General features: G+C 39.7%; 1 protein-coding gene across 2 annotated transcripts in view; it reads left to right on the plus strand.

Moving 5' to 3' along the window:
- LOC124612355 (alpha-2-macroglobulin receptor-associated protein) overlaps nucleotides 1–20,884 on the plus strand; it is an 84,895-nt gene that overhangs the window by 55,655 nt on the left and 8,356 nt on the right. For both annotated transcript variants that reach the window (XM_047140513.1, XM_047140522.1), the window contains exon 6: nucleotides 10,759–10,915. In XM_047140513.1, the coding sequence (XP_046996469.1) occupies nucleotides 10,759–10,915 (157 nt within the window). The remainder of the gene's footprint in view (nucleotides 1–10,758; nucleotides 10,916–20,884) is intronic.

Genomic DNA, 20,884 nt, shown 5'->3' on the forward strand with positions numbered 1-20,884 from the left:
AAACAACAAGTACAACAAATACTGGAACAAAATAATGTGCAATCAGAAGAAGAAGAAGAAGAAGAAGAAGAAAATACAGTAATGGACTCAAACATCCCAGAGCAAACAAACAAAGAACAACACGCATCAATTAAACAGTCAGAGGAAAAGGAAATCTTAAGACAGCCACCAGAACAAGCACAAATAGAACACGAAGTGACACACATATTAGATATAGAAGAAAAATTTCAGCTGACATATATAGAATACAAAGACACAAATACAGACATTAGACCATTCTTGCATAGACCGCCAAATAACCCACAAGTCGAAACAACAATAAAAACTATCAACACAATCATACACAACAAAATAAATGAAAACACAACTATGGAAGAGTTACAACTACTGGTTTATATAGGAGCGCTCACTACACTAAATATACACACTAGGCAGAGATCAGAACCAACCAACACACAGAAGAAACCCACAAAACCAGCATGGCAACACAGGCTACAGATCAGAATAGAAAAACTGAGAAAAGACATCAGACAGCTAACACAATTTATAAGAAATGAAATGTCAGAAAAAAAAACGAAAAAGGTTATGTAAAATCTCACAACAAGAAGCGATAGAGCAATTAGATGAAAAGAAGCAGAAATTACAAGCATTGGCCAAACGACTTAGAAGATACAAAAAAAGTGAAAATAGAAGGAAACAAAACCAAACATTCAACACAAACCAAAAGAAATTTTACCAGACAATAGATAGCACACACATTAATTTAGACAATCCACCAAACATAACAGACATGGAACACTTCTGGAGCAACATATGGTCAAATCTGGTACAACATAACAGGCATGCAGGGTGGATACAAGCAGAAACAGACAAGATGATACCACAAATGCCTGAAGTGATAATTTTGCGATGTGAAGTCACCCGAGCAATTAATTCTACACACAATTGGAAAGCCCCTGGAAATGATAAAATAGCAAATTTGTGGCTAAAGAAGTTCACCTCAACACATTCACATCTAACTAAATTATTTAACAGTTACATTGCAGTACACATTTCCTGATACACTTACACATGGAATAACTTACCTGAAACCTAAAGATCAAGCAGACACAGCAAACCCAGCTAAATATCGCCCCATAACATGCCTACCAACAATATACAAAATATTAACTTCAGTCATTACACAGAAATTAATGACACATACAACACAGAACAAAATTATAAATGAAGAACAAAAAGGCTGTTGCAAAGGAGCACGAGGGTGTAAAGAGCAACTGATAATAGATGCAGAGGTGACATATCAAGCTAAAACTAAACAAAGGTCGCTACACTACGCATACATTGATTACCAAAAAGCTTTTGATAGTGTACCCCACTCATGGTTACTACAAATATTGGAAATATACAAAGTAGATCCTAAATTGATACAGTTCCTAAACATAGTAATGAAAAATTGGAAAACAACACTTAATATCCAAACAAATTCAAATAATATCACATCACAGCAAATACAGATTAAGTGTGGAATATACCAAGGAGACTCATTAAGTCCTTTCTGGTTCTGCCTTGTTCTGAACCCACTATCCAACATGTTAAATAATACAAATTATGGATACAATATTACTGGAACATACCCACACAAAATCACACATTTGCTATACATGGATGATCTAAAACTACTGGCAGCAACAAATCAACAACTGAACCAATTACTAAAGATAACAGAAGTATTCAGCAATGATATAAATATGGCTTTTGGAACAGACAAATGTAAGAAAAATAGCATAGTCAAGGGAAAACACACTAAACAGTAAGATCACATATTGGATAACCACAGCGACTGCATAGAAGCGATGGAAAAACCAGATGTCTATAAATACCTAGGATACAGACAAAAAATAGGAATAGATAATACAAATATTAAAGAAGAATTAAAAGAAAAATATAGACAAAGACTAACAAAAATACTGAAAACAGAATTGACAGCAAGAAACAAGACAAAAGCTATAAATACTTATGCTATACCAATATTGACCTACTCATTTGGAATAGTGAAATGGAGTAACACAGACCTAGAAGCACTCAATACACTTACACGATCACAATGCCACAAATATAGAATACATCACATACATTCAGCAACAGAAAGATTCACATTAAGCAGAAAGGAAGGAGGAAGGGGATTTATCGACATAAAAAACCTACATTATGGACAGGTAGACAATTTAAGAAAATTCTTTCTAGAACGAGCAGAAACTAGCAAAATACACAAAGCAATCACTCATATAAATACATCGGCTACACCACTGCAATTTCATAACCACTTCTACAACCCTCTAGATCACATAACATCAACAGATACGGAGAAAGTAAATTGGAAAAAGAAAACACTACAAGGCAAGCACTCACATCATCAAACACAGCCACACAGCGATCAAGACGCATCCAACACATGGCTAAGAAAAGGCAATATATACAGTGAGATGGAAGGATTCATGACTGCAATACAGGATCAAACAATAAACACCAGATATTACAGCAAGCATATTATTAAAGATCCCAATACCACAACAGATAAATGCAGACTTTGCAAACAACAAATAGAAACAGTAGATCACATCACAAGCGGATGTACAATACTAGCAAATACAGAATACCCCAGAAGACATGACAATGTAGCAAAAATAATACATCAACAACTTGTCATACAACATAAACTAATAAAACAACACGTTCCCACATACAAGTGTTCGCCACAAAATGTACTGGAGAATAATGAATACAAATTATACTGGAACAGAACCATTATAACAGATAAAACAACACCACATAACAAACCTGACATCATAATCACCAATAAAAAGAAGAAATTAACATAACTAATCGAAATATCCATACCAAATACAACAAATATACAAAAGAAAACCAGAGAAAAAATTGAAAAATACATCCAACTGGCTGAGGAAGTCAAGGACATGTGGCATCAGGATAAAGTTGACATTATACCAATTATACTATCAACTGCAGGAGTTATACCACACAATATCCACCAGTACATCAATGCAATACAGCTACATCCAAACTTATACATAGGTCCGTGTCACTTTCCATTTTTGACCAGACATAACGTCTGAGAAAAGAAAGAAATAATAATAATAATAATAATAATAATAATAATAATAATTATTATTATTATTATTATTATGCAAAATGAGCACAAATAACAGAATCTCTACTTAACTGCTACCTTACCGGACAATGGCTGATCAAGAAGAGAGAGAACAAAAAGATTGCCAGTCCAGTTTATTTAACATAGATAATGAAATTACAGACAGGTTTTATTGTAATCACAGTGTCTATTATGCAGCGATAAAATCGTCTCATCGCTATTGCATGAAAGCACAGAGTCACGAAAGCCGCTAACACTTGGGGAACATTACACAGCCCACTAAATTTTTAAAAGTTTTTTAAGTCTTTAAGAAAAAAAATTAAAAATTTACAACACTTCATTAACTTTTAGTCTTTAGATTGTCCATTTTATTTTATTTTATTCTTATTTTTTTCATCTTATTTGTTTCAGCTGGAGCCTGTTTTAGCTTTGCTAGGAATGTAATTTGCCCTCCCATTTGGGTGCGATCCTGCCGGAACGACAGGAAAGGCATAGGCACCCAGTTCCTTTCTCATAGAATTTAAAAACGTTACACATTGACAAAAGCGATCATTTAGTATGATTAATCAGGATGAACAAATTACATTGTTAGAAAAAACATTAAGGTAGTAATTTTTAGGAATCATCATATAGGTTTTTATTACAGAAATACGTTTTTTTTTTAACAGTTTACAATAATCAGTCAGTTGAACATTATTCATTCTTGCTCAATGGTTGTGTTGCCTACGCCTCCAATTAAAAGGAGGAGAATTTCTTCCATCCCTTTGTCCTAGGTTATTATTACCATTGTAAGATTGAGGCAGACTATCTCCGTTTTTGTTACCATTACTGTTTTATTGTGATATTGTTAATAGTTATTACTGTTGTTACTCAAAACTCAAGCATTACTGCCCCCATTCAATTTCGCTTCTTCATGTAACTGGTCAACAGAATCAAGCGATGACGTTAAAAGTTCTACATCTGAATCTGGTACATGAAGTAGCTTTTCTTTAATTGATACTGGTAATTTTGATTTTAAAAGCCATATGGCTTCTTGTTTGGGCATTGGTTCATCCCAATATGCTGTCTTATTTATATACTTCTCAAAATATTTACGCAGTATACCTGCTTTACTGTTGTACATCTCGGGATTATATACCTCACACCTTAAATGTTCTTGTGTTTTTGCTGACCAGTACTTATTTAGAATAGCTTTCTCAAATTCCTCATAAGTATGGCAATAATCTATTACTTCACTCGCCCATAAGGCTCCATCACCTTGAATATGGGTTGTGACAAACTGTGTTTTCTTTTTATTGTTCAATGACTTTGGTAGTATACCATGGAAGCTTTTGATAAAAATGACAGGGTGTGGTGTTTCGTGATCAGGTGTAACATTTTGGAATTGTCTGTATTTTAGTAAACTCTCTTCCACAAGTATGTTAGAAAGAGAACTGGCCACCCACTGTTCACAAGCTACGTGATCAGATTGCAGACTGAGCATTGTTGCCGAACAGCTATTTAGTGTTGCTGCCTTGAGATGTCATGGTCTGTGCCTCTGGCAACTTATTGACACATAAATCAGCTGCACCCGCTCCGTTTTTTATCACTGCCAGCTCCCTTTTTAACGTATCTTCTTCTTGTGTAAGTGTCTGTTTCCATTCAGAAACCTGTTCGGTGTTTTCACCTAACATGTTTGCTGCAGGCAAAGCTTTGTTTGTCACTTTCTTTATGGTTACAGGCAGTTCGTTCCATAAACAATCTTGAAATTCGCCATCTTTCATGTTCAACCAGTGTACAAAGTCAAGAGTAAACTGATTGCCTTTCTCTACAAACTTCGCTTGTACAGATTTCTCCTGTTCGATTGTGAGTGCCTGTACCTGTGTAGTTATTTGCTGCATAGAATTTTCTAATGTACTTTATGCTGCATTAACTTGCGCGACCTGCTTGGTTACATGATTGACAGCTTCGGGCAAATACTTGTATATTTTTTGCATTTCATCAAATTCATCACTAATATTTTTGAAGTTAGTTTCAATTTTACTGAATTTTCTATCAAGGTCATCACAAATAAGTGTGGCGACATTTTCTTGTATCTGATGGGCTGTGGCACTCAAATTTTTGTTTACTAATGTTGTTATGTTATTTTGAATTTCAGTGGCCACAGTTTGAAGTTTTCTACTTAAACGGTCAGTCTGATTTTGAAGTTTTGCGTCTAATCTGTCAGTTACCTTTTGTAGTTTTGTGTCTAAACTACCACTCATATTAGTTTTGATTTCAGTGGCTGCTGTTTGCAGTTTTGCATCTAAACTGTCTGTTACTGTTTTTCTGAACTTCTATAAAGTGTACATTTTGTTCATGAACAGCGCGATGTAAACCTTACATCTGTTCTCTGAAAAATGTGAACAATTCTGCAAAATTAGTAGGTAATGATTCACTCTGTGTGGGTTCTTCAGTATGTTCGGCCATAGGTGCAGATTCACCTGCCGATAATTCATTATTTTGAGTTTCGTGACTCACCGTAGTTTGCTTGTCACTGTCTACTTCTGATTCTACTATGGGCGGTGTAGCCATTTTAATGTTTCTACTGACTTAGCCCATGAATTTAAAAAAATACACCTCACTGAATTTAATAAAATTGACCCGTTGTTCTAGAAAGCAGCCATCTTGCTGACATTATGTTTTGCAAAATTCACAGAAAAAATTTGCAAGCTATTGTGAGCAATGTTTTTTAGAATTTAACACTCCCTAACTGACTTTTGCACACCAGAGTAAAGGAAAACAGTAATGTCCTTACCTCCTTTTGTACTGCGCTTCAGCAACATCTCGACTCATGGTTTTTTTCTTTTAAAGATCGTGCTCCACATCTCATATTACCCAGCTCATTGAAATTGTCTTGTATCTCGTTACAGTGGTTTTTCATGTAATAGATACCAAATTTACAATAATATGTATACATACATATAGACATAAGTCCTGTACTAAGGGAGCCATTTTTATGGTGGCCATTTTTTCTTTTATTTTAGCTTTTTTAAATTAAATATTGAAATTTTGGAATTTAATTACCACCATATTTTTTAGCTAGGCTTCTCTACTGGGATTGTCTGTTGGCGAGTATAATTTTGGGACGTGATTTATGCCTAAAAGCTATCAGACTTCATTTTGCTAAAAGTGAAATTTTAGATGCAGGTTCTATTTTGAAAGCAAACTAAACGTATTACACTGATTGGTGCCGTTAATACGTGATCCTTCACCAACAGACACCCCCATACAAAGTAAGCCACATTTACTTTTCAAATTCATGAAAAAAAAGCTGAGGAAAAAAGGTATTATTATTCTTAATTACAAACACAATGAAATTAAATTATTATTATTATTATTATTATTATTATTTAAAAACAAAGATGATGTGACTTACCAAACGAAAGCGCTGGCAGGTTGATAGACACACAAACAAACACAAACATACACACAAAATTCAAGCTTTCGCAACCAACGGTTGCAAAGAGTTTGGGCAGAGATGTCAGTCGAGGTGGAGGTACAAAGGCAAAGATGTTGTTGAATGACAGGTGAGGTATGAGCGGCGGCAACTTGAAATTAGCGGAGGTTGAGGCCTGGTGGGTAACGAGAAGAGAGGATATACTGAGGGGCAAGTTCCCCACAAAATGAGCACAAATAATAGAATCTCTGCTTAACTGCGACTGTACTGGACAATGGTTGATCAAGAAGAGAGAGAGAAAAAGTTTGCCTGTCCAGTTCATTTAACATAGATAATGAAATTACAGACAGGTTTTATTGTAATCACAGTGTCTATTATGCAGCAATAAAATCGTCTCAGCACTACTGCACAAAAACACACAGTCATGAAATCCACTAACACGTGGGGAACATTACATCAGTCTTTTTAATTCTCTTCTTTTCTGCTTCTTACCCCCCTCCTCACCTCTCCCCTGCACTCTGTCTAACCTGCAGCACTTCACTGTCCACCATTCCCACCATACTATCCCTCTCCCTCCCTGTCCCAGCCTCGTCCTTACCCCCACCCAGTTGCCACTCCCATCATGCACTGGCGCTGCTGCTCGTAGTGTGGTTTCAGTTGTCTGAGACTACAGTCGTGTGTGTGTGTGTGTGTGTGTGTGTGTGTGTGTGTGTGTGTGCACGCATGCACACACATGTGTCTATAGTTGATGAAGGCCAATGACTGAAAACTTTTAATTCTGAAATTGCACTCTACATACAGTGCAATTAAATTTTGATAAAAAATAGTACTTACAAAGCAGGAACATCAACATGCAGACAAATATAGTCAAAGACATGTTATCTGCCAGAAACAAAGATGCATTTTTTTGGCAAGAGATAAAAAGGTTGGAGGACATGAGACTACACATGACTTTCATTCAAGGAAGACAGCAAAATATATGATTGTAATCAACAATTAAATATTAGTAGCAGATGGGATTTGAAAATTGTAATAGCACTGCAGCCAGGACCCCCCCCCCCCCCCCCCCTGCCACACACACACACACACACACACACACACACACACACACACACACACACAAACTTTTCTCAGGCAGAGTGTGTGGATGCTGGCCACCAGCCACCCTCAGTCCCGCAACCAGGCTAGACCAAAGTTCACAAACTGTGGTTAGACCCCAACACATGCTCTGATTCTTAACATCCACAACACCACTACATTGTGTGCTACCTCTTCATTTGAAATGCAGTGTTCATCTGGTGCGGCTAAGCCGTATTGTGAGAGTGTCATATACTTTCAGGTAATATGTACAGTACAACTAAAGGTGCATAAATATTTCCCTGTTGCTTGATCAACCACACATTTTCATTCTAGAGGTTAAATGAAAAATTAAATACTATTAAACTTCTACTTGTTCGAAGGAAATAGTAAAGACTTGAAATGCTGAATGACTATCACTCAGTTATTGTGGTATTGAGCTGCATCTCCCCATTGTAGTAATCTTCAAATGAAGGAAATAGGCTCTACATTTGAATGTTACTATTAATGTTTTATCACTGAAAGTTATGTAAGAATTGTTTCCCTAGATTAAAAACCTCTTTCTTATGAAGGAAAAAGCTGAATGACAATGGAATTCCTTTATAATAAACCTAAAGAAAACTGTACTTACTTCTTAAGATAAGTAAATTTTATATTTTTGTAGTGGCCCATGGTGGGTGGCCTCTGCTGTGGCAAGGTTGAGTGGCAGAGTTGAATTGAGGCATTGGATTGTCATCAGGATGTTGACCGATGGTGGCTCAAGAAAACATCATTAACAGCACACATTTTATTAGAACACAAGCTGCAGCATTTATAGTGTCACTCCATAGTGGGAACGCCCCCTTGGTGTGTTCTGAATGCAGCAAGTGTAGTAGTGATGATGCAGCAGGGGACCAGCAACCTGCTGATGGTGGCAGATCATGCACCATATTGGTGTGACTTTTCAATTGAGGACAGGGCATGCCGACAGATTCGGAAACCCACTGTGATTCACGTAGCAGATGGCAGTCCCAGTGGTGGTGCTCGCCCTTGTGAACGGATGTGTACAGTGTCAGTATGGAGTGGCTGCACCACCCCTCTCATGAAAGACTGCCCTCTGGGGCAGAAGGCTGGCTGCAGCTGCAGTGAGCTGGAAGATGGCCCACCAGCTGGAAGATGCCAAGTCCACTCCTACAGACTTAGACCTAGCAGTAGGCTCATCCCTGGTGGAGCCCAAGTCTTGCAGAGGCTGCTTACAGAACCACGTCATCCCACCGCATGGTGTAGTCCTCAGTCGTCCTCTCATAGATGCTGTTGCCGGACTGTGAACCCTTTAGCTAAAAATGATGGTATTTACACAGGTTCAATGCGTATATGGTGTGCTGAGGCACTACTTCCATCCATTTACTCTAAAACAAGACATGGCCAGAAGGTGAAGCAACTGGCCTACTATTGCTGTGTTTGTCCTGCCTTTCTGCTGTGTCATTGGTATTGCAGGTGCTGGCCCCAGCCTGTAACAAGGGAACAGGATGGTGGTATTGATCCATCTGATGTAACGGTGCTGTGGTCAGCTCTGCACTTGCATGCTTCCACAGCCCTTTTGCAACAGCCATGGCAATGCTGCTGTTTTACTCCATACCTCTGAAAAACGGTGGTAAACTTTATTCTTTATATTTAAAGAGCCTAATAATGCAACAGCAGAGCATACACACAAGGGATCACTGTGTCTGTAGACAATGATTAGATTTGGCACTGTGCAGCAAGTTAACTCTGCCTGCTGTTATGTGGTTCATTGATAGCTGGTTAGGCCAGTGGCTCAAACAAGATAGCCTCTGGCAACTGGAGCTTGGTGATATCAAACCAGTAGTCAGTTAACATACTGCACCAGCCATCCTGCTTGAGGCAGGCTGGCAGTTGTGATTCACAACTCTGTTATTGTCCTTTCATTCTTATCTGGAGTTTAGATGTCAATATGCTGATGTAGAAAGCTTATCTGGAATTTCACATAATTATGGGTCATCTCACAAATACCTCTACTTTGATAGAGTAGATCTTTACTTCTGATGTGTGCTGGATTACAAAGTGGGAGGATGGCACGTGCAAAAATTTTCACATCAGAGTGCTTACAATGTTGTGAATGCAGTGATGAGGAACTTTGCACACAGTAACAACATTGGAGAGGTTGGTAGAGTAGTGTTTACGGAAGGGGCCTTACGTCCAGTAAAACATAATTTTACATTTGTGAGTCATTCACTACCACAACACATTACGCAAAGTAAATATTAATTACTCCAAAGACACTGATAGTAGTAGCCAAAAACAGTCACAAAATAACCTATATAAAGGTTTTTAGTAAACTATCACAGCCTGCCTCCTTGACACCATGTAATAATTTAAAGTCAAAATATATAATATCAAATAAGAGCAAATTAGTACCACTTCAGAATTTCACCAAATTCAAAGAAATTATTAGAAATAATAATAATATTAATAATAATAATGTGTTCATAATGATCAGGTGTACAATAACGGTTATTTTGTTGATACTGAATAATAAGTAAAATAATCATGACTACTCCTTGGACTGCTTTTGTGAGCTGCACCAGCCTCCTTTCTCTTCCTGTCTAAAACATACTCTTTGACAGAGCATTATGCAAGAGTGCTGTGTCAAAAAGTGTAAAGCAGGGCACATTAAATACGCATTTCCATGCACTGTATCAGGGGTTGTTTTGAATTATCATCGAGGAGCAGAAGCAACTGTGCTTATAGTCTTGTATATGACCAGTCTGGCAACTGATATTCTCTATTTAATTTATCTTCAGTGGATATTATTAAGAGTAACCTGGGAAAGTTGTATTTTCACAGTCTACAAAATTTTTTCTGCAGTATTGTGTAAAATTAGGAATGGAGCCTGCAGCAGTGTTGTGTGTAATATGGCGTATTTATATTATTCTGCTGATATTGGTATATTTAGTCTTTTCTGTTGTTTGTGAGTTTATGTATTATGATGCATAAAATTGTCTCTTGTGGTTAGACTTTTATAATTTAAAACAACACTGTGGTGTTCTAATGTTTCATTATATAATGATTGATTGAATTTTAAAATTAATTGTAGTGAACGCCATCGTGACATCAGAGATGGATACGATCGCTTGCACCGAATAGCTGCAAAGGGCCCTAATAGCAAAGAATTTGTGGAGCCAAAAGTACAAGGATTGTGGCAGATGGCATTGAATGGTAATTTTAGTACTGAGGAGTTGGAGTCTCTTCGGGTAAGACCGTCTACAATATTGTCCATAAAAAATAACCTTTAAAGTATCTCATGCATGCATTTGTTTCCATTGACCTCTCCCCCTTTGTCCATCCTCTCCTGCAAGCATGGAGAGAGAAACAAGTAACTAGGATGTCACATTGTTCACTGCCTAGAAGAATGGAAGCAGATAAAAATATTTAATTAGACTTCTAAAAACAAAGATGATGTGACTTACCAAATGCGATGGAGCACCTCCTTTCACGCCGATCACCTGCCACCCTACCTAAAACCTCTTTCCTCATTACCTTAGCCAGCTTCATCCTGACCCACAACTTCTTCACTTTCGAAGGCCAGACATACCAACAATTAAAGGGAACAGCCATGGGTACCAGGATGACCCCCTCATACGCCAACCTATTCATGGGTTGCTTAGAGGAAGCCTTCTTGGTTACCCAGGCCTGCCAACCCAAAGCTTGGTACAGATTTATTGATGACATCTTCATGATTTGGACTCAAAGTGAAGAAGAACTCCAGAATTTCCTCTCCAACCTCAACTCCTTCTGTTCCATCAGATTCACCTGGTCCTACTCCAAATCCCCTGCCACTTTCCTTGACATTGACCTCCACCTGTCCAATGGCCAGCTTCACACGTCCGTCCACATCAAACCCACCAACAAGCAACAGTACCTCCATTATGACAGCTGCCACCCATTCCACATCAAACGGTTCCTTCCCTACAGCCTAGGTCTTCGTGGCAAAAGAATCTGTTCCAGTCCGGAATCCCTGAACCATTACACCAACAACCTGAAAACAGCTTTCGCATCCCGCAACTACCCTCCCGACCTGGTACAGAAGCAAATAACCAGAGCCACTTCCTCATCTCCTCAAACCCAGAACCTCCCACAGAAGAACCCCAAAAGTGCCCCACTTGTGACAGGATACTTTCCGGGACTGGATCAGACTCTGAATGTGGCTCTCCAGCAGGGATACAACTTCCTCAAATCCTGCCCTGAAATGAGATCCATCCTTCATGAAATCCTCCCCACTCTACCAAGAGTATCTTTCCGCCATCCACCTAACCTTCGTAACCTCTTAGTTCATCCCTATGAAATCCCTAAACCCCCTTCCCTACCCTCTGGCTCCTACCCTTGTAACCGCCCCCGGTGTAAAACCTGTCCCATGCACCCTCCCACCACCACCTACTCCAGTCCTGTAACCCGGAAGGTGTACACAATCAAAGGCAGAGCCACGTGTGAAAGCACCCACGTGATTTACCAACTGACTTGCCTACACTGTGAAGCTTTCTATGTGGGAATGACCAGCAACAAACTGTCCATTCGCATGAATGGACACAGGCAGACAGTGTTTGTTGGTAATGAGGATCACCCTGTGGCTAAACATGCCTTGGTGCACGGCCAGCACATCTTGGCACAGTGTTACACCGTCTGGGTTATCTGGATGCTTCCCACTAACACCAACCTGTCGGAACTCCGGAGAAGGGAACTTGCCCTTCAATATATCATCTCTTCTTGTTATCCGCCAGCCCTCAATCTCCGCTAATTTCAGTTTGCCGCCGCTCATACCTCACCTGTCTTTCAACAACATCTTTGCCTCTGTATTTCCACCTCAACTGACATCTCTGCCCAAACTCTTTGCCTTTACAAATGTCTGCTTGTGTCTGTGTATGCGCGGATGGGTGTGTGTGTGTGTGTGTGTGTGCGTGTGTGTGCGCGCGCGCGCGAGTGTGTACCTGTCCTTTTTTCCCCCTAAGGTGAGTCTCTCCACTCCCGGGGTTGGGGTGGCTCCTTGCCCTCTCCCTTGGAACCCGCATCCTTTCGTCTTTCCCTCTCCTTCCCTCTTCCCTCTTTCCTGGCGGGGCGGCCGTTGGTTGCGGGGGCTTGAGTTTTGTGTGTGTGTTTGTGTGTCTATCGACCTGCCAGCGCTTTCGTTTGGTGGGTCACATCATCTTTGGTTTTATATATATTTTCCCATGTGGAATGTTTCTCTTTATATATATATATTAAAAACTAAGATTCCATGACTTGCCAAACGGGAAAGCACTGGTAGATAGGCACAATAGAAAAACACACAAACACGCACACAAGATTTCGGGCTTTCGTGGCCCACAGTTGCTTCGTCGGGGGGGGGGGGGGGGGGGGGTGGCATGTGGGTTTTGGGGGCGAGGGTGGGGAGTCGTTCCGGTCCTGGGAGCGGGGGGGGGGGGGGGGGGGGGGGGAGACAGGTGTGGTGTGCTCGCACACCATCCACACGTATACTGTGTGGATGGATATGTGTGTGTGTGTGTGTGTGTGTGTGTGCGTGCGTGCGTGCGTGTGTGTGCGCGAGTGTATACTTGTCCTTTTTTTCCCCCTAAGGTAAGTCTTTCCACTCCCAGGATTGTAATGACTCCTTACCCTCTCCCTTAAAACCCACATCCTTTCATCTTTCCCTCTCCTTCCCTCTTTTCTGACGAAGCAACCGTGGGTTGCAAAAGCTTGAATTTTGTGTGTATGTTTGTGTGTCTATCGACCTGCCAGCACTTTCGTTTGGTAAGTCACATCATCTTTGTTTTTAGATATAATTTTCCCACGTGGAATGTTTCCCTCTATTATATTTAATTAGACTTCGGTTTATTGGTAGAATACCGAGGAAGTGCTATCGCTCTACAAAGGAGATAGCTTACAAGTCACACATGTGACCAGTTCTAGAACATTGCTCAAGTGTGTGGGACCCATACTTAATAGGACTAACAGGAGATATTGAACGTATACAGAGGAGGGTAGCATCAATGGTCACAGGTTTTTTTAATCCGTGGGAGAGTGTCACAGAGATACTTGAAGGAACTGAACTAGAAGACTCTTGAAGATAGGCATAAACTATCCCGGGAAAGTCTATTAGCAAAGTTTCAAGAACCAACTTTAAATGCTTAGCCTAGGAATATACTACAACACCCTATGTATCGCTCACACGGGGATCATGAGGATAATATTAGAATAATTACTGCAAGCACAGAGGCATTCCAAACAATCATTTTTCCCGTGCCCCATATGTGAATGGAACTGGAAGAACCCCTAATAACTGGTATAATGGGACGTACACTCTGCCATTCACCTCAAGGTGGTTTGTAGGGTAAGATGTACAGGGTGTTTCAAAACTGACCGGTATATTTGAAACGGCAATAAAAACTAAACGAGTAGCGATAGAAATACACCGTTTGTTGCAATATGCTTGGGACAACAGTACATTTTCAGGCAGACAAACTTTCAAAATTTCAGTAGTTACAATTTTCAACAACAGAAGGCGCTGCAAGTGATGTGAAAGATATAGAAGACAACGCAGTCTGTGGGTGCGCCATTCTGTACGTCGTCTTTCGGCTGTAAGCGTGTGCTGTTCACAATGTGCAAGTGTGCTGTAGACAACATGGTTTATTCCTTAGAACAGAGGATTTTTCTGGTGTTGGAATTCCACCGCCTAGAACACAGTGTTGTTGCAACAAGACGAAGTTTTCAACGGAGGTTTAATGTAACCAAAGGACCGAAAAGCAATACAATAAAGGATCTGTTTGAAAAATTTCAACGGACTGGGAAAGTGACGGATGAACGTGCTGGAAAGGTAGGGCGACCGCGTACGGCAACCACAGAGGGCAACGCGCAGCTAGTGCAGCACGTGATCCAACAGCGGCCTCGGGTTTCCGTTCGCCGTGTTGCAGCTGCGGTCCAAATGACGCCAACGTCCACGTATCGTCTCATGCGCCAGAGTTTACACCTCTATCCATACAAAATTCAAACGCGGCAACCCCTCAGCGCCGCTACCATTGCTGCACGAGAGACATTCGCTAACGATATAGTGCACAGGATTGATGACGGCGATATGCATGTGGGCAGCATTTGGTTCACTGACGAAGCTTATTTTTACCTGGACGGCTTCGTCAATAAACAGAACTGGCGCATATGGGGAACCGAAAAGCCCCATGTTGCAGTCCCATCGTCCCTGCATCCTCAAAAAGTACTGGTCTGGGCCGCCATTTCTTCCAAAGGAATCATTGGCCCATTTTTCAGATCCGAAACGATTACTGCATCATGCTATCTGGACATTCTTCGTGAATTTGTGGCGGTACAAACTGCCTTAGACGACACTGCGAACACCTCGTGGTTTATGCAAGATGGTGCCCGGCCACATCGCACGGCCGACGTCTTCAATTTCCTGAATGAATATTTCGATGATCGTGTGATTGCTTTGGGCTATCCGAAACATACAGGAGGCGGCGTGGATTGGCCTCCCTATTCGCCAGACATGAACCCCTGTGACTTCTTTCTGTGGGGACACTTGAAAGACCAGGTGTACCGCCAGAATCCAGAAACAATTGAACAGCTGAAGCAGTACATCTCATCTGCATGTGAAGCCATTCCGCCAGACACGTTGTCAAAGGTTTCGGGTAATTTCATTCAGAGACTACACCATATTATTGCTACGCATGGTGGATATGTGGAAAATATCGTACTATAGAGTTTCCCAGACCGCAGCGCCATCTGTTGTTGAAAATTGTAACTACTGTAATTTCGAAAGTTTGTCTGCCTGAAAATGTACTGTTGTCCCAAGCATATTGCAACAAACGGTGTATTTCTATCGCTGCTCGTTTAGTTTTTATTGCCGTTTCAAATATACCGGTCATTTTTGAAACACCCTGTAGATGTGGATATAGATTTAAATGTCCATAACTTGTTTATTACTTTCAACAGTCATTTTAAGAGATAGTGATTGTACAATACTTGACGCTGATTACTGTAAGTGTAGTCACCACACAATGCTGGTTAATATTCCTTTTATGATAGTCTTGTAGGAATGGGGTAGAGCAGGGTTTCTCAAATTGTGTTCTGTGGAACAGTGGTGTTCCATGGGAAGTGGATAGGTGCGTCACCAAAAAAAAAAAAAAAAAAAAAACTATTAATAAAATGGAATTTTTGACATTTTAATGATACAAATTATTTTTTAAAATTTTGGTATGAGTTTTGTGTTATTAAGTATGATTTAAAATTGAAGTAATCATTGAATAAAGCAAATTTTACTAACCTTCAAAAGAAACAACATTTTCCATCAAAGCACCAGGTTTCTCAAAGTGTTTCGTCAGAGGAAGAGTTTGAGTATCCCTGGGCTAGATGAATCCTTCTATGTGGATGAATAGCAGTGCAGTGTTTTATTTTTCTCCCTGGATGTTGCTCTTTGATTACTACATATAGAAATGATCCCGCCTATACATAATTCTGGTTGTATAAAGGTTATATGGCTTCTGTTTAACAGGCAGCAGCAGATGTAATATAACATATGAATGAAAGGCAGCCCAGAAGCACAGTTGTTGATTTCCTTTTCCATTCTTCTATAGCAACATTCAAGGACTATTCATTAATTAACTTCCAACTGGCTGTAAAAAATAAAGAAATACTTGTACCCTCATGGCTCTTGCGTGGTTCGAAAAGGAGACTTTAAACTTGACGTTGTGTCAATGAGCTCTCTGTCTCATTCGTCAGTGTGTAAACATCAAGTAACTGATATGGACGGTGTTGTTGCATCTCCCACTAGTTGCTACGTACATTGTCATATTCTTCGTGCAAGCAGTAGGAGTCAATGTCACCGAGATTCATCATCGATTGTATCGTGTGGAGGGGATGGGGTTACAGGTGGTGATGTTGTGACAGAATGGTGCAGAAAATTCAAGGGTGGTCACATGGATGACATGACAAAGGTGTTAAAGGCTGACATTTAGATGTGACTGATAAATTTGTACAACATGTAGACAGAATTGTGTATTTGAGACATTGTTTTCCAATTTCTGAACTTTCTGAAGATATGCCTCACATGTCCAGGGGAACTCTCTCTAACATTGCCACAGAGAGGTTAGGTTACCATAAGTTTTATGCACAGTGGGTACAAAAATGTCTAACTGATGTTCACAAAATTGAGAAATCTCCATCTACATCCTTATAAATACTCTGCAAGCCACTGTATAGAGTGGTACCCTGTACCACTACTAGTCATTCCTTTCGTGTTCCACTCCGCAAACAGAACAATGGAAAAATGACTGTCTCTATGCCTCCGTACAGGCTGTGATCTCTCTGATCTTGCCTTCAGGGTCCTTACGCGAATTGTACATTGCCAGCAGTAGATTCTTTCTGCAGTCAACCTCAAATGCCAGTTCTTTAAATTTTCTCATCAGTGCTCCTTGAAAAGAACATCACCTTCCCTCTGGTATTCCCCATTTGAGTTGCCGAAGTATCCCATAATACTTGTGTGTTGTTCGAACTTAGTGGTAACAAATCTAGTTGCCTGCATCTCAATTGCTTCAATGTCTTCTTTAATCTGAACTGGTATAGGTCCCAAACACTCAAACAGTACTCAACATTGGGTTGCACTGGTGTCCTTTATGCAGCCTCCTTCACAGATGAATCACTTTTTCTTAAAATTCTTCCAATAAACCGAAGTCACCCACTTGCCTTCCCTACAACAGTGCTTACATGCTCATTCCATTTCGTATTGCTTTGCAGTGTATTGCTTAGATATTTAAAAGCAGCACACTGCTGAAGCTTTTATATTTTTTACATTTAGACCTAGCTGCAATCCATCACTTCAACCAGAAATTTTGTCAAAGTCCTTTTGTATCCTCCAACTGTCACTCAACACCACCAACTTCCCATACGTCACAGTGTCGTCAGCAAACAGCTGCAGACTGCTGCTAACTCTGTCCACCAGATCATTTATGTATATAGAAAATAACAGCGGTCCTATCACACTTCCCAGTGCTACTACTTCTGATGATACCCTTATCTATGATAAACACTCTCTGCCGAGAGCAACATACTGTATTCTGTTCTCAAGAAGTCTTCAAGCTACTTACATTTCAGGGAACCTATTCCATATTGCTGAATTTAGCCTGGACGAACCTTCAGTGTGCTACTATGAAGAGGGGAAGCAATTCCTGAGTGGACTTGTGACTGGGGATGACACATGGGTGCAGTACGTGAACTGTGAAACCAAGGAACAGTCCAAGCAGTTGATGCACACTCATTCTCCGAATAAGCCCAAAAAATTCAAGCAGATACTGTTTAATCACGTAATGATAGTTACTGTTTTCTGGTATTGCAAAGGAATTTTGATGGCAGACATCATAAGGGTAATACATGAGAATACTGTGGCATCAAGGATTTTTTGTGAGACTCGTCCAAAACACTGAAGGTCAATATTAAACAAACAGCATTTGATGATTACAGAAGTAATCATTCTCCTTCACAACCATATGCAATCACTTACTGCCAAAAACCTGAAGGAAGGAAAAACTCTGGCTGGAATACTTTTAAACATCCTCCCTATAGTCCAGAATTGGCACCAAGCAACTTTCATCTCCTCCCAAAAATGAAGGCCAAGTGGACTACACAATACTTCAAGACTGACAACAAGATCGAGAATGCTGTTGACAACTGGCTGAAGCACAAGACAGCACCTTTCAAGTGATGAAGAACCTGGTGTGGTGGTACAACAAATGTTTGAATTTGAGTGGTGACTATGTGGAGAAGCATTATAAGTACTTATACATACAGAGTATTCTGAAATTCCCATTACAGACTTATCGGGCTTGTAGAGGGGAATAAGCACATAATGTTTTGAACAGGAACGCACATCTGAAAACTTACCGTTTCTGTGCTACAGTTGTTTGAAAAGATGCTTACTAGGTAGGTGTGCAACGGGGTTACAGGGTTAGTCATGGTGGTTGGGAGGGGAATGGGGTTGTTATCTCAGGTCCGCTGATGTCATTTATCGTCTGTCCTACCTCTTTTACCAGGTTTGAGCCTCGTTCATGTGTCTGTGAGTGTTAGAGCAGCATGGTTGAGTACACGTTTGCAGAATATACTGACATGATCCTTCTGAATGGTGAAAGCTCATGGTAATGGAAGAGCTGCTCGTTGCTGTTATCAGTATCATTCTGCACAATGTCTGACTCCATCACTTCCCCTTTTTGCAACAGTTACGCAATGATTTTGAGGAAAAGTATCTCCATCATCGGCAGGTGTGATGGTGGTACTCCAAGGAGATACCGCATACGCAAATTGGAAGAGGCTATAATGCATCTCGTTGAAGAGAACCCATCAACGAGTACACAAGCTATTTCTTTGCCATTAAAGAGTGGAACTGTAAAACAAGTGATTTATTGGGTCACATCCAATCAGTTAAGTTACTTGTAAAAGTGATCGCATTTCCAACATGTTTTCAAATGGTTGTAGCATTTTGATGCATGGGTCCCAATTCTTCTTATTCTTCTTCTTAATAACGAACTGAAGGTTAAATTACAAATAGCCATTGTATGTTGCGTGGTGAAAGGTTTTTTATACCAATATTGAAATGATGAATATTGAAATACTGTCCTATCCCCTTCTCTAATTGAACAAGGGAAACATTCCATCTGCATGCATCAATAATTGTTCTAGTCTCTCTTAATTTTTTTTGTGACTCCTGAGCAAGATGTATGTTGGAGGTAACAGAATTTTCTTCATTGTCCTTAATGTACCGTACAGAATTTCATGAGAACATCAGTGACCTTCTTCCAATGGTTTGTACTTTAAGTTCCCTCAGCATCTGTGCTACTGTTTTGTGTGGAGTGAATACTCCTGGCATCAAGTGTCTCAACTAGTAGTGTGAATAATTTCATAACATCTTTGTTTTACAGAACAACCACACTTTCCCAGAAACCTTTCAACAAATATCAGGATTTCATTCACGTCCCTTCTTTAATTTTACATATTTGTCCGATGTTATTTCACTTTGTAGTATTATCCCGAAATATTTAAATAATGTGATGTGCACCAGAAATTTACCACTGATCTTGTAACTAGATACTATCAGATTCTTTTTCTTTGTTATGAGCGTTATCACAGATATATCCACATTTAAAGGTAGCTCCCATTCTTAAGGTCAATGGAAGTACTAAATCATTCTGTATGTCCTTTTTGATCATCAATTTCCTGCTGAAAGTAACATCAGCAACAAACAACCTGACATCTTGGAAACGCAAGTGGTTCTGTTAATGATTCCTTCCAGAACACATGCTGTTACTTATACTCTGTATAACATATTGGCTTTGGTTTGCACAAAGTCTTGAAATCAATCACATATTTGTGAAGGCATTCCATACAATTGTCTCTTGGTGTCATATAGTATTGAACACCAGTCAGAAACATAGAATGTGCTGACCAGCTGTGAAGAATGTAAGCAGCAGCAGACTTGAAGACGATGGAGTGAAATACAGATTACCAAAATTCTGCTCTACTATACTCAATGAAATTGGGGAAAATCAAACATCTGGACAACATTTAGAATTTCAGGTATTTATTGTCGTAACAGGTAATGTGCTGTATGCATTAGATAAGCACATGAAAGAGTACCATCATGTGAATAGTGTGTTTGGAATACTCTAGCAATTTAAGTCTTTAACAGCAGAAGGCATCTTGAAAAGAACTCCAGTTATCATCAGTGTTACCCAGATGATTTTGAAGAAAGCCTAAGTGACGAACTGGTGCAGTTTGCTGAGCTGCCCAGAACAGATGTGGCTGCTGCTATTGGCAGCAGAGGCACAGGCCCCTAGAACAGCAGTATTATGAATAAGCTTTTAATGGATGATTTATAGAATTGTGTTTCCCAAATGTGGAAATGTTCTTATGCATTTACTTATCTTTGATGATCACCAACTGCAGTGGAGAACATTCTTTTCCAACTTTAAAATATTTAAAAATTAATTAAGGAGCACCATGGGACAAGAATATCTAAATGACCTCACCTTAATGAACATAGAATGCAATTTGATGAGAGACATTGATTTGACCATTTTTATCTCTAAATTTGTCCAAATTAAATTGAGAAAAGTTTTTTTGTATAGTGCCGTTTTATTTTATTTCCTGAACTTTATGGTCTAAAGCAAACCAAGGGCCTCATTTTAAAATTTGCT

The sequence above is a fragment of the Schistocerca americana genome, chromosome 1, assembly GCF_021461395.2.
Source record: "Schistocerca americana isolate TAMUIC-IGC-003095 chromosome 1, iqSchAmer2.1, whole genome shotgun sequence".
NCBI classification, from domain to species: domain Eukaryota; kingdom Metazoa; phylum Arthropoda; class Insecta; order Orthoptera; family Acrididae; genus Schistocerca; species Schistocerca americana.